This window comes from Macaca mulatta, chromosome 6, assembly GCF_049350105.2.
Source record: "Macaca mulatta isolate MMU2019108-1 chromosome 6, T2T-MMU8v2.0, whole genome shotgun sequence".
Classification (NCBI taxonomy): domain Eukaryota; kingdom Metazoa; phylum Chordata; class Mammalia; order Primates; family Cercopithecidae; genus Macaca; species Macaca mulatta.
This window is the reverse complement of record NC_133411.1, coordinates 137,070,428-137,084,246: the sequence shown is the minus strand read 5'-3', so window position 1 is coordinate 137,084,246 and position 13,819 is coordinate 137,070,428. Positions and strand designations below refer to the sequence as shown.

At 36.2% G+C, this 13,819-nt stretch overlaps 1 protein-coding gene and 1 pseudogene across 2 annotated transcripts in view; both read right to left on the bottom strand.

Annotated features, from left to right (window-relative positions):
• The window catches only part of SLC12A2 (solute carrier family 12 member 2), a 103,096-nt gene that overhangs the window by 64,988 nt on the left and 24,289 nt on the right, over window positions 1-13,819 (bottom strand). For both annotated transcript variants that reach the window (XM_015140677.3, NM_001261785.1), the window contains 3 exon segments: window positions 9,130-9,249; window positions 7,796-7,871; window positions 7,401-7,496 (listed from right to left, as the gene is read on the bottom strand). In XM_015140677.3, the coding sequence (XP_014996163.1) occupies window positions 7,401-7,496; window positions 7,796-7,871; window positions 9,130-9,249 (292 nt within the window).
• LOC704792 (protein O-glucosyltransferase 2 pseudogene) lies at window positions 10,463-12,474 on the bottom strand (annotated as a pseudogene).

The window sequence follows — 13,819 nt, the reverse complement described above, 5'->3', positions numbered from 1 at the left end:
GCCCAACATCTTTAGCCATCATGGAAGTACAAATGAAAACCATCATAAGATACCATTACGCACATACTAGAATGAAAAATAAAAAGGACAATATCAACTGTTGGTGAGGATACAGATATGGAACAAGTGAAACTCACTGTTGGTTGGAATAGAAAGTGAAAATTTTGTGAAAATAAAGTTTTCTTGGTGTTTTCAGGAAAGAATCAAAGGGTGACAATAACGAAATACATTCTAGTACCCTGGTTTACAAATAAAAAATAAAGACCTTGCCTGTTAATGTTTGGCAAATTTTCTCTATTTTGTTGCCATTATTTTATCAAACAGGGAAAGGCAAAGTGACAAACAAGGAATCTTCCAATCAGGATTAGGTGTTATCTTATTGTAAATGATCACCAGAATAATTCAATTAAATTTTAAGATACAAGAGGAAAAGACATATAATCCTAATTCTGCAGCAAACAATTTTGGAACCAAGCTGAAGTATTAATAATAATAAACTGCATAAACTGGCAAAACTGAAAGATCACCAATGAGTAAAGAAAAAACCCATGCTGAAAATTCTATTACTTGCCAGATTCATATCTGAGCTATTCATAGTATACAAATAGTGTTTTACTGAACTGAAAACACAATGTTATGTTAAATCTAATAAACCTCGTAACACAACTGTGTTGTTGTATTATACAGCTGCTTCAAACATTTCATTGATCTGAAAAGTTATAATTTCAAAGAAATTAGTTATTTAAAAAAGTAACTATGCAGCTGAATTCTAACTTAGAACTCCTTGCTTGATAATTGTAGGAACTAATAGTCACACAATGAATAAAACAAAAAAAATGTGATGATCAATGATAATCTTTCTGTATTTTTCAAATACAGAAAGCACTTTCTGTTACAGTATGTGGAAAGAGTTTTTCCTTATTTCCAATGTTTTTGACTTTATCTATTTACAAAAATGAGGGGGTATTCAATTAGTTCAGATAAAAGTAAAATAGATATGAGTACATAAAAGTAATTATGACTTATGTAGACATTTTAAAAATTCACCAGCAGAATCTGCATGAAAATTAATTTTGTTAAAAAATGAATATAATTGATTTTTTGTTCTCACTATCCATGTAAATGTTAAATGTGACTAACCACAATGTTGCATTACGTAAGATAATGTATGTCAACACCATGGCATCATGCCTAGCAGTTAGGTCTCAAAAAATAATAGCTACTATTATTATCTGAACATAAGCTCTCCAAGAACATAAGAACACAGCATCTTGTCTTTCACTGTTAAAAACCCAGTGTCTGTCACAAAATGCTCAACAATTGTCTGTTGATTGACTAAAGTACAAGTAACATAAAACTTCATCACGTAATAGGCAAGTTTATGTTGATTTTAGATTTTGGAAACTTCAGAACTACCTATCTGAAGTTATGTAACCACGGCTTTTATCTGAAAAGGTACTGACCTCTGCTTTTAACTAAGTCAACTAAATGCCCCCAAACAAAAAGTGATTGAGGAACCTTTCTTTTCTATTGCTCAGTTCATATAATACAGTATGAATTAAAACCAAGAATTTATAGTCTTCATCTTATGAAAGGCTGCCTGTAGTTGCCCTCTATTCTATGAATGAGTCTAAATTCATGGATTAATTAAAGAAGGGACAACTCTGTGTAATCTAGGAAATGCAGATCTGAGTCAAGGTGGCTGCTGGCCAGCACCATTCAAGTTGCAAAACCTGTTGCAAAGATCCATGAAAATTCTATAAAATCCAAGCTCTCAAGAAGACTGCCATGATTCGTAGAACAGGGAAGGGCTCTAAAATCCCTGAAGCCTGCAATAATCTGCAAAGCATTAACGTGTCTTGCAGGCAGGGACTATGACAGAAATAAAGTAAACTTCATCAGTTCCTTGGCACTGCTATTCTTACCCTGTGGAAGGCAGGCAACTTAAGTGATGATTCTCTAACCTGCTTCCAGTAGCTTTAAATAGTACCCCAAATCGGCTGGGCGAGGTGGCTCACGCCTGTAATCCCAGCACTTTGGGAGGCTGAGCTGGGTGGATCACGAGGTCAGGAGATTGAGACCATCCTGGCTAACACAATGAAACCCGGTCTCTACTAAAAATACAAAAAATTAGCCGGGCGTGGTGGCAGACACCTGTAGTCCCAGCTACTCAGGAGGCTGAGGCAGGAGAATGGCGTGAACCCGGGAAGCGGAGCTTGCAGTGAGCCAAGATCACGCCACTGCACTCCATGGGTGACAGGACAAGACTCTGTCTCAAATAAATAAATAAATAAATAATAGTATCCCAAATTACTACTAAAACTGAATTAGGCCTGAAACTAAGCATCTTTTATTTTCTACATTTTGACTTTTTCAGAAACCTTGCATGTTTCCATTACATGAGACTTCAAAGTTGGACATTACTATATTTGTTGACAAGTTAATAACAAAGTACAAATTTTCTAGATTATCTGTTTAATCTCTAAAATGTACTGTTAAAGCCAACGTTAAAATTAATTAGTAATATTAAATCTCCCCTATGGCAATAAGTACACAACACTAGGGAAAGTTCACTGAATTCACACACTTCTGCAAAGCTGCAAACACGTAATTTTTGAGATGACAATAAAACATTATTCAATTAATAAAATATAAATACATGTTATAATTCAGTTAAGAATCAAGATAAACAGGCATTATCTCAAATTAGTTAACATTAATTTTTTAAAACTATGCATCAAAGTTTCATTTAAAATGGGTCTCTTCGAATGAAAATTACTAAACAGTAACCACAATGTGCCCCAACCCTTGAATAGTATTTTAAGAAAATTTATTTCCTTATTAATTCCCTTAATAGTCAACTTTCAGTCTACAAAAAGTTCAGATGGGTTCACCAGACATCACTTTTCCCACAGTATTTCTCCGTTTCCTTTTAAGACACCAATCCTCTGGGTAATTCTAGCTCTATTACCGTCCTCTCTAAGTAGCCCTAACAAGGTAGGCCGCCAAAATCAAGTCCTCAGCAGTTGAGCTGTAGGAAATCCAACTCAGCGATTCTTGCTACCACCAAGAAGTGTAGTTTATAGTTTATAGCTAAAATGGCAAACAAAACTCGTAACTATACATTGAATCTCAAGTTTGTTTTAAACCATTAACTCCCCTCTCCATCTTTTTTTGAGCCTTGAATAAGGATTCCTTGCTCCATAGAGATTCCCAGTCTGGAATTTTCTGTCATCACCCTATGCTGTCATTTAAGAAGTTCCTTTCTCCCCTGCATATTCTATAAAATGCTTTCTGGAGATACTGGCATAATGTGATTCAGATTTAATTTGTTGGGAAACAATACCTCACAGTTCTTATCAAGTAAAAGCTTTACAGAAGTTGGAATTTAAAAAAAAAATTTACTTCAATAGTTTTTGGGGAACAGGAGGTTTTTGGTTACATGGATGTTATTTAATGGTGATTTCTGAGATTTTGGTGCACCCATCACCCAAGCAGCACACACTATACCCAATGTGTGGTTGTGTGGTCTTTTATCCCTCACCCACCTCCTACCCTTCCACCCGCATCCCCAAAGTCTATTATATCATTCTTATGCCTTTGCATCCTCATAGCTTACCTCCCACTTATAAGAAAGAATATATGAGATTTGGTTTTCCATTCCTGAGTTACTTCACTTAGAATGTTGGTCTCCAACTCCATCCAGGTTGCCACAAATGCCATTATTTCATTCCTTTTGATGGCTGAATAGTATTCCATGGTGTATATATACCACATTTTCTTTATCCACTCACTGGTTGATGGGCATTTAGGTTGGTTCCATATTTTTGTAATTGCAAATTCTACTGCTATAAATACGTGTGCGCAAGTGTCTTTTTCATATAATGACTTATTTTCCTTTGTTTGGGTAGATACCCAGCAGGAAGACTGCTGGATTAAATGGGAGTTCTACTTTTAGTTAAGGAATCTCCATACTGTTTTCCATAGTGGTTATATTAGTTTACATTTCCACCAACAGTGTAAAAGTGTTCCCTTTTCACAACATCCACATCAACATCTGTTATTTTCATTTTTTTTTTTAAATTATGGCCATTCCTGCAGGAGTAAGGTAGTATCTCATTGTGGTTCTAATTTGCATTTCTCTGATAATTAGTAATGTTGAGCATTTTTTCATATGTTTGTTGGCCATATGTATATCTTGTTTTAAGAATCGTCTATTCATGTCCTTTGCCCATTTTTTGATGGAACTGATTTTTTTTCTTGCTGATTTGAGTTCCTTGTAGAGTTTGGATATTAGTCCTTTGTCAATGCGTAGTAGTTTCTCCTACTCTGTGAGTTGTCTGTTTACTCTGCTGATTTCTTTTGCTGTGCAGAAGCTTTTTAGTTTAATTAGGTCCCATTTATTTTTGTTTTTGTTAAATTTGCTTTTGGGTTTTTGGTCATGAATTCTTTGCCTAAGCCAATGCCTAGAAGAGCTTTTCCAATGTTATCTTCTAGAATTTCTACAGTTTCAGGTCTCAGATTTAAGTCTTTGATCCATTCAAAGTTGGAATATTCTAATTCTCTTTCCTCCACTCATTATGTAGAGTAATTATCTGAAGAACAAATCTCATCAACTTCTTGGTTACCTTGAGTTCAGGAAAGAAAACTTTCAGGAGTTTGAGTCAACACTATTTATTTATCAATTTTCATAAGATGGTTCCCTAGTGTGTTTCAAAGGTGAAAAGTGAGATTTTTTGGTTTGTTCCACTGTGAACTTATGGATTTACATCCATATTTTCATATATTTTCATCCAAGTCAGTTATCATCATTATTGTTGTTCAAATTATCCAAACTTTAGCCAGTGTTAGCTCCTTTAAGTTGACTCTTAGGTCCTTTTGACATGAAACTAATAGTGTTCAATACTTTTGGATCTGAAAAGTTGTCTAAGCTCATTTCCTAACCAGATAAGGAATCAATCTTTTCTCTGAAGTCCGCTGGTTCTTTTGAGTGGAAATACACAACATGGGCACAAGAATTATTGCTGCTGAGTTGGTCATTTACTACAGGTCACTTTAATGGAAAAAGCTAAAAAATATGTACTTTCAGTATAAATTTTAAGACTAATACTTTCAATTTAGAATCCTGAATACAGGTATAATGTGATCTCCGTTTTATGTCTGTATCTACTTTCTCCCATGTGGAAAATACTTTTTTCATGATAGCAAAATAAATCATGTTGGGGTTTCCAAATCTGAGTCAGATACAGAGGAGACAGAAGGGGCCTGAAGTCAATAAAGAATCTCTAGAAAACACTCATGGCAGACTATGCAGCTCATATATATTCTATAAAGATCATCCAGATGTCCAAAGTCACTAAGTGAAAAATGAATACCTTCTAAGAAAGCTTCATAGTATTTGGTCATTCTTTAAATTAATAACTTTCTCTCTTATCTTCTATGGGTTTCATTATTTCAGCAAATGTATCACGTTCTCAATTGTATGAACACCTCATAACAGAATTTCAAATGGTTTTTAGCCTCTAGGTTCTTCCTTTGTGAACAGATTTTTCAGGAAACTCATGTAAAATTACAATATATAGTCATTTTTTGGGACAGATCTGTGTGGGTTCCACATTCTCATACTTTCCCTGGCACTCCAGGACAGAAGACTGCACACAAAGTCTACGAGGGAAATGTATTTGTAAAGAGAGAGAGAGATATAGATAGACAGATATATAGATATGTAAACTACCAATGGTATTGAAAAATGAAATGGCTTTTTGGTCACAATCTTGCAAAATCTCTACCTTCCAAAAGTCTGATTCAAATGGGGGAAAAGTGTGAAGTTAATGTTGCCAGTGGCTTCATGCCTCATTCCTTTTGAGGCTCACAGCCTAGTTTCTAAGGTCTGAGGAAAAGGATAAATTATTTGATGATTTGCTGATCCCCAACAAATACGTAACAGCCCAGTCCATTTCTCTTCCCACTTTCATTCCCCAGTTGTGGCAGAGAGAAATGACACATGGAGTACCCAGTTCACGAGAAGCCAAAAAGTATCTCTCAGCATTATCTGACTAACTCTGCTGAACATATCCGCATCGTATATCCCAATATAGCTCAATCCAGGCTAACAGAAGCATAAAACTTCAGTCAACAGTGATGCATGCTCAGCATAGTCATAATCATATTGATACAAGACACCAGCCTCCAAGGGTCTTAGTGATTTGGATCCTCTGGTGTCTAAAATATATAAAGACGATGGTGAAAAATCAAAAGCTCAATCTGGTTCTCTCTCTCTTTTCCTTCCACACCCAAATACTTGATGCAGGTAAAATGGAAATTGTGTTACATAATGTCAAACAGGGATATTCAAAATAGTTCAGGCAGATGAAATAGATCTTTTCTCAGTTGATTTGCTACCACGACTTTACAGGTGCTGGCAGACATTCTGTCTCCTTTCTCCAGGGATCTTCTTACTCTGACTGAGGAATTTTGATTTGGAAAATGGAATTATTTTCTTCTTGTTTTTAGGGATCCTGATTCCATTCTCCTGTACTCTCTTAGGTCCTCTTCCTAGGGAGGGTAAAAATCTCACAAGGCAGATCTTATAGACTCTAAGGAGAGGTCTCATAGTGCCCACAGAAAGCTAGACTTGAAAGTATGAATTTAAAGTCCCAGCGTCAGGTGCAGTGGCTCACATCTGTAATCCCAGCACTTTGGGAGGTCAAGGCAGGCAAATCACCTGAGGTCAGGAGTTCGAGCCCAGCCTGGCCAACATGGCAAAACCCTGTCTCTACTAAAAATACAAAATTCAGCTGGGCGTGGTGGTGCATGTCTGTAATCCTAGCTACTTAGGAGGCTGAGGCAGAAGAATCACTTAAACCTGGGAGGCAGAGGTTGCAATGAGCCAAGATCACGCCACTGCACTCCAGCCTGGGTGACAGAGTAAGACTCCATCTCCAAATTAATTAATTAATTTACAGTCCCAGGTATAGCTCACACAACTGTATTAGATCATGGGGAAGGTATACTGCTTCAGTTTCCCTCAATAGGGGATGGAGGTGGGGAATGAGGTTACCCCATTACAATGTTGAACAAATGCCAGGAGCATGTTGCTGAATGATCCAAGGGCAAGCCTTGGAGGAGGCAATTAAGAAGCAGCCCACTGGATAAGAGACCAAAGTAGATGCTCCATTCTTGCTACGGGACACTCTGAATAACTTAAAGCATACCTGTATGAGTTGATATAAAATTTTACATTGAAATATACTAGTCTGGAAGTGCTCAGTAGCAACTTACTTGTCTATATAGACTTAATATGTTGCTTCAGTTAAAGTAAAAAATAATTAAAAATACAATTTAGATTTCTGTTTAGTAAGAGTAATCTGATGATGACGACACAAAAAGATTCAATTTACCTCCTCTTACAAATCCATTAGTTGCTATTGCTGAAGTAGACAATCCTGTGATAGTTGTCACAACAGTGGCCATCATTATTACAAGGACTGATAGACCTTTATGGAGAAAAAAAAGATCGTGAGAATACTTACACTCTTGTTGAAGCCCGTCGTTACCTAAAACTGGTTGGTCTAAGAACGCTGAATTTACATTTTAAGTTATAAATTACCCAATTTTGATGTCATTTTAGAAAAACCAAATCAGAATTATGAAAAAAGGAACATTAAGACAACAATCTGATATACAGGAAAACGTAGTTCAAAATGACTCTAATTTCTTGAGTTTTATCAGGTTAAGAGCTCAGACACAGTTATTTTGCTTATTCTCAAATCAAGCAGGATATAACTTCACTTACCTATTCCAGCTTGACCCACAATCCATGACAATCTAATGAAGAGCATCACACCCCAAATGTTTAACATACAACGTACCTAAGAGGGAAAAAGAGGCCATGTCACAGAGAAAGAAGAATAATCAAACATTATATAGTAAGCATTAAACCAGCCAAAGTAGAATGACATGCATAGTTTTAAATCTAACTCCTACTCCACCCTTTTCTTTAACAGTTTTTTATAAAGAGCTTAGTAAGAGCTTACTTTTGAGCTAATATAAACACCGTGTAACATATAAGAGTGTGTATGAAAATAAATGCACTCATCACAATTGTGTGAAGCAGCAGAAGCAACAGAACAAGATACAAGAAATAATATAAAAATTCAGCCCTTTAAAAAAGTAGTGCACATTCCCTTTTATCAATACAAGTTTAACTTTTGCTTATTCTTTTATAACATCCTCATTTCATGATTTCTTCAGCAGGTTTAAGTATTACATAATATTTGTCAATACAAAATGCCAATTGTTCATGTTTTAAAATTTTAATTATTTGTAAAAGTTTCCTCTATTTTCACTTTTATTTACTAAGTTCATACATAGAACATAGTCTTCTAAAACACTAAAATCTAAGAACAAGCAAACAATACAGTAACCTAAAGCTTCACATTCACCTTACGGATTAGGCAATAAAATTATTACTAGAACTGTGATTTTTTTTCCCTCTATTTCTCCCTGAAATTCCAATACAACCCCTATCAAGTGCTTCCAAAGTCCCAATGAGAAGGCAATCTAGCCTATTTTAGTCAGATCGTTAGTGCCTATTCAAACATAGAAAAACAGAAGCAAATCTGAACCTTAACCACCTAAACCTATGCAACAAAGCGAACTCAACACTTAAGTTTTCTCCTGTATTCCTTTCTTGCTTGTTAACTTCTATACGCTTCTCCTCAAAACATAATGGGTGTAGTATGAAAGGAAGTAGGTATATTTCAGCTCTATTCCCTGCTCAGCCTTCTTGATTCTGATGCTCCCAATTTGATAGTCTTCATACTTAATTTCTGAAAAGTGACAGTGCACGAAAATCACAAGAGGCAATGAAATATAATTTAATACCATCAGTAACACATTATATAGAATCAAGAATAATTTGGCAAAATAAATGGCATACCTCCTTTGCTGAATTTAATATCCAAAAGCAAAGGAGATACAAGCTATTAATTTGGTTTTCCACAGCACTCAGATAAGACAGTTAACAAAGAGAAAAAAGAGTTCTCTTGAGAACTGATGAGAACATTATGAAGATTTTATAACCAACAGATATGCTGTAACTATAAAATTAAGTCTATATGTACATACTAATACACCCTTGATCCAGCCAAACTTCACGACTCCTTTACTTTCCGCAGTATATGTGACCACAGCATCTCTGGTTGGAGTACTTTCTTCCCCATTTGCAAAGCCATCCTCAAAAGGTTCCTGGTTATAAAAAGAAATATGGATTATGCTTAACATTTAAAATTTAAAATCACTTGATAAAAACAAACATAACTAAACACATCTAACCATATTTAAGAGGGCATAGTACAGATTTCCAAGAATCAAGCATTTCCAAATATTTTACCCCAGGAAAGGACAAAGCAATAAGCTAGAAGAAAATCTTAATTACTGAGATTTCTTAAAATTTAAGTCTCCCCATGACAGTAAATCCATTTTAGTAATTCCAAATTCTAGCTACACTTCTCATAGTGTCTGGAGGAAACAACGATTCCTGTTTGCTAATTACAGGGTAGCTAAGTCGATCAATTCAGACCTCATCTCTCAAGCCACAAATTTATATCACCTAGTTGCCATCAGTCCTACAACTGAAATTTCATCATTAACAATTTAAAACTCTTCTTCATCACCAATGAATATGGTTTTTTTATAGTCCATGACAGCAGGAATCCCATGGATATCAAGATTCCTTCACAGCTCCTCTCTTTACTCATTCCTCGTCTGCAGTGACTCAGTGCTCTTCATTGCTTTCCCTTGTAGTTTTTGTCGGATTCAGATATGTACTGGTTGACACAATGAATTTGACAACTAGTGTTTCCTTTTTAGGTGTTTAGTTTCACATCTGATTCCATAATTCTTTGTTCTCTAACTTCTCTTTCAGTGCTTCTTGAGTTTGTTCTATCCCAACATATGACACATTTTCAAAGCAGTAACTGAGCCTTAAAAAGGTCATGAAAGGAAAGGGGAGATGGTTTAGGAAATAGATGTTCTGGGTTTAGAATTAACTCTCTAACACCATCCTGTGGTTCTTCCTCTACCCACATCTAAACAGTAGAGAACATAATATGGCTATATTTCAGATGTTCTTTAAATGCAGAAGAACCAACTAAATTTTTAAAACATGTTTTCAGTACTTCACATCCTTTAGTGAATTCTCTCTCTCCATATATATACATATATTTTTAACAGAAATGAGATGCAGCAAGTTCTGTGCTACCACAGTACAAAATCTGCATGGTAATCGAAACTCTTTTCCCTTAACCAACATCTGTCAGCCAAATAGATTCACTCAATTCCATTTAATGCAATATTGCTATATGCTTTATTAAAGTACTATCAACCTAGATTAGCTCTTAGATTCCATATTTACATGTTAATTACTGTTAATTCTTTGATTTTTGAAACAATAGAATTATAAGCCAGATACAGTAACTGTGTGTATACATATTTTTTAATAAAGGTGGTTTTATTATAAAATTCTAAAAATGTAAAGTACAGTCATGAGAATATTGTGTAATAAGTAGAAAAGTATCTTCATACTGCAAATAATCACACAGCAGATTTTATATTGTCCATGGAATTAATACTTAAAAAAATTCTTTTTAGTTAAGAAGAGTCTTCGGAGCACCATTATTTTAATAGAAGTTATTCTGCATATCAGAGTTCATCTTTGGTCTTTTTCCTGTGGCAAGTGCAAGGGAAGAGGTCATTCTCCATCTGTGGTTCTACCCTTCTCATGCCCTTTCAGATTTGGGGCTCACTCACTTGTAAATTGGCATATTCCTGGAAAAGTCTGAAATAATAACAGAATACGTTATCATCCATGAGATTATTTCTTGCAAATTCTTGTCTGGCTTTTGCTATCTTTTTGGCCTTTTCATCATTATCTTTTGCCCATTTAAGTTTTTCTAACAGATCGCTCAGGTTGCTCTTAACTGGAATGTAGTGTTTCCAGGGCTGCAGCTGATTGTAAAAATGTTCATAGTTGATGGAGTCTTGCTTCAGAACAGCACTGTCACTAACTAGTAAACATGGCAGGTGATAAGCTGCTACGGTGCCATAGATATGTGATACTTACGCTTGAAGAAATCAAAAAATGAAATATGTTTCACAATGGGACCACACAGGCTTTCATCATGTTTAAAGAAGAAAAAGTTGGTGAAAGCAGCGTCTATGAGTTCCGGGTGTTTTCTACTGAGTTTAACCAGCTCAAGTCTCTCTTTGTGACTGTCTTGCCCTCTCCAGATAGCTGTGGAGTTTTTTTCCCAGGGAGGACCCATGTTAGCTTGTACAGACATCATATCCAGACTTACCCAGCCCATGGTTTCGAGAACAGAGTCAGTCAAGTCTTAGGTGGGCATCACGATATCCTTGGAATCTATGGAGCCACATCAGGAAAAGATCGGATGGATGTTTGAACTGGATTTCTTTTTTTCCAAAGCAAAGGCCAGTCTGCCAAATTAACAAAGAACTCCATATCTGGCATCTTCATCTTTCTAGTCAAAGAAAGTAGTATGGCATCCATGAAAGTTATAAAACCTCTATGTTCACCGTGAGTCTTGATACAAACTTTGTTACCTTTTAAGGTGTAGTGACACAGGTTCTTCCTCTGTCCAAATCTTTTTGGGATTTCTACTGCAATCTTTTCTGGATCCACAGTAGGGAAATGTGCCAGATCTCTCTGAATGTAAGCAATGGTTTCCGGGCGAGCAGTTCATCCCCCGTAGCCAGGCTGCACTATTTTGCAAAGGACAGTCACAATTCTCATGGCAAACTGGCCCTTTTAAAATACATGGGGATTTGGCCACATGTTGACCTTGGAATTTAACTTCCACCTTTAGATTTTTGTAGCTTGCACACATTCTGTATCTTAATATGAAGGACCCATCCTTTTGGTCTAAAACCTGGACTCTAACTCTAGTGAATTGCTCCTCTGGTGCTGAGACTTTCACCTGGAAGACTTTTTTCCTGGAGAAGACATGAAGTTATTCCCTGACGTATCCACTGTCTGAATACAGAAATAGCGGGTGGGAAGGATGATGTCTGCTTTTAGCCCGGGTCTCCATATTTCGCTCTTCTCTGGGCTCAGCTGCCTTTCTCCGCCCAGCGAGTGCTGGAACTGTCCCCAGAAAGAAGCAATAGAGCAGCAAAATGCTAAACATTTACAAGATGGACTCTCGAAATGATCCATGGATAAATGGAGAAGTGTAAGAGGTGGACAGAAGCAGCCGAGGCTTTGGCAGGGGCATACCAGCCGATCGCAGCGACTCCAAAGGGTGCTGCCTGGCATGCAAGGCAAGCGCACGGGTCTCCGCCGCCCCAGGACAATCATAGCCTGTGCCCCAGCACACCCGGGTGAGGGCTGCCAGGAGTTCTGCTGACCTGGCCAAGAACCGCTCTGCTCCTCTTTCTCAGGACAATGATGAACTTAATTAAGTACATTTTTTGAAAATTATTTTAACTGGGCTTTGTAATGGTGAGAAAAATAATTAAATTTTTAATTAATCCTCATGTTTTCATTAACAGACATGGCTCTAACTTCAGCTATGTGAAATACATGGAAAATGAGTCATTTTAAGATAACCAGGAATTCAAATATGAAGTTTAATGTTAAACATTTATGACAGTAGTTCATACATTTTTCAAAAGAGATCCTAAAAGACATTAAATATTTTCCTTACAGCACACTGTTTCATAACTATTATCAACCTATGATTATTTTACTGTACTATAAAAAGGATGCCCCCAGGCTTACGGAAAATGGAACCAACCCCATAAAAATTTAAAATTACCCCAAATTTGCAACTGTTTTTAAACTTTATTAAGCTTTATTGAGATATAACTCAAATATCACACAATTCACTGAAGTTTACAAGTTAATCATTTTTAGTGTGTCTACAAAGTTGTACTCTTATTCCCAGCATCACTACAATAAACTTTGGAATATTTTTACCACCCCAAAAAGAAATACTTCAATTTCCCCTTCCTTCAGGACCTGCCAATCACCAACCATTTTCTGTCTCTATGAATTTGCCTGCTCTGACATTTCACATAAAGCGACTCACACAATACGTGGGCTTTATGTGTGGCTTCTTTCACTTAGCATGTTTTCAGGGTTCATTCATGTTATACCATGTATCAGTACTTCAATCCTTTTTATTGCCAGATAATATTCCATAGTATGGATATGCCACTTTTTTTTTTTAAATTAATCAGTTGGACATTTGGGCTGGTTCTACTTTTTGGCTATTGTGAATAATGCTGCCATGAACATCTGTCTAAAGTTTTTGGGTGAAAATATGTTTTCATTTATCTTGAGCATACACCTAGGAGTGGAATTGCTGGATCACAATATAATTCTTGAAGTGACTACTTCTGGTCATTTTTCTCATCTCTTCCTTTGTATGAGACTGCAAACTGTCACTTCCCATTTCAGCAAATATGCCTGCCTATTGTTAGCCCTCTTCCTACTTAAAATGAAGATGCCTATTATTCTTCTGCTTGCTGGTATGAACATAGAAACCAGTAATGGTTAAAGTTGAAGTTGTTAGAAGTATGCATAAACCAGCCAACAAACATATGAAAAAATGCTCATCATCACCGGTCATTAGAGAAATGCAAACCAAAACCACAATGAGATACCATCTCATACCAGTTAGAATGATGATCATTAAAAAGTCAGGAAACAACAGATGCTGAAGAGGACGTGGAGAAATTACACTGTTGGTGAAAGTGTAAATTAGTTCAACCATTGTGGAAGACAGTATGGCGA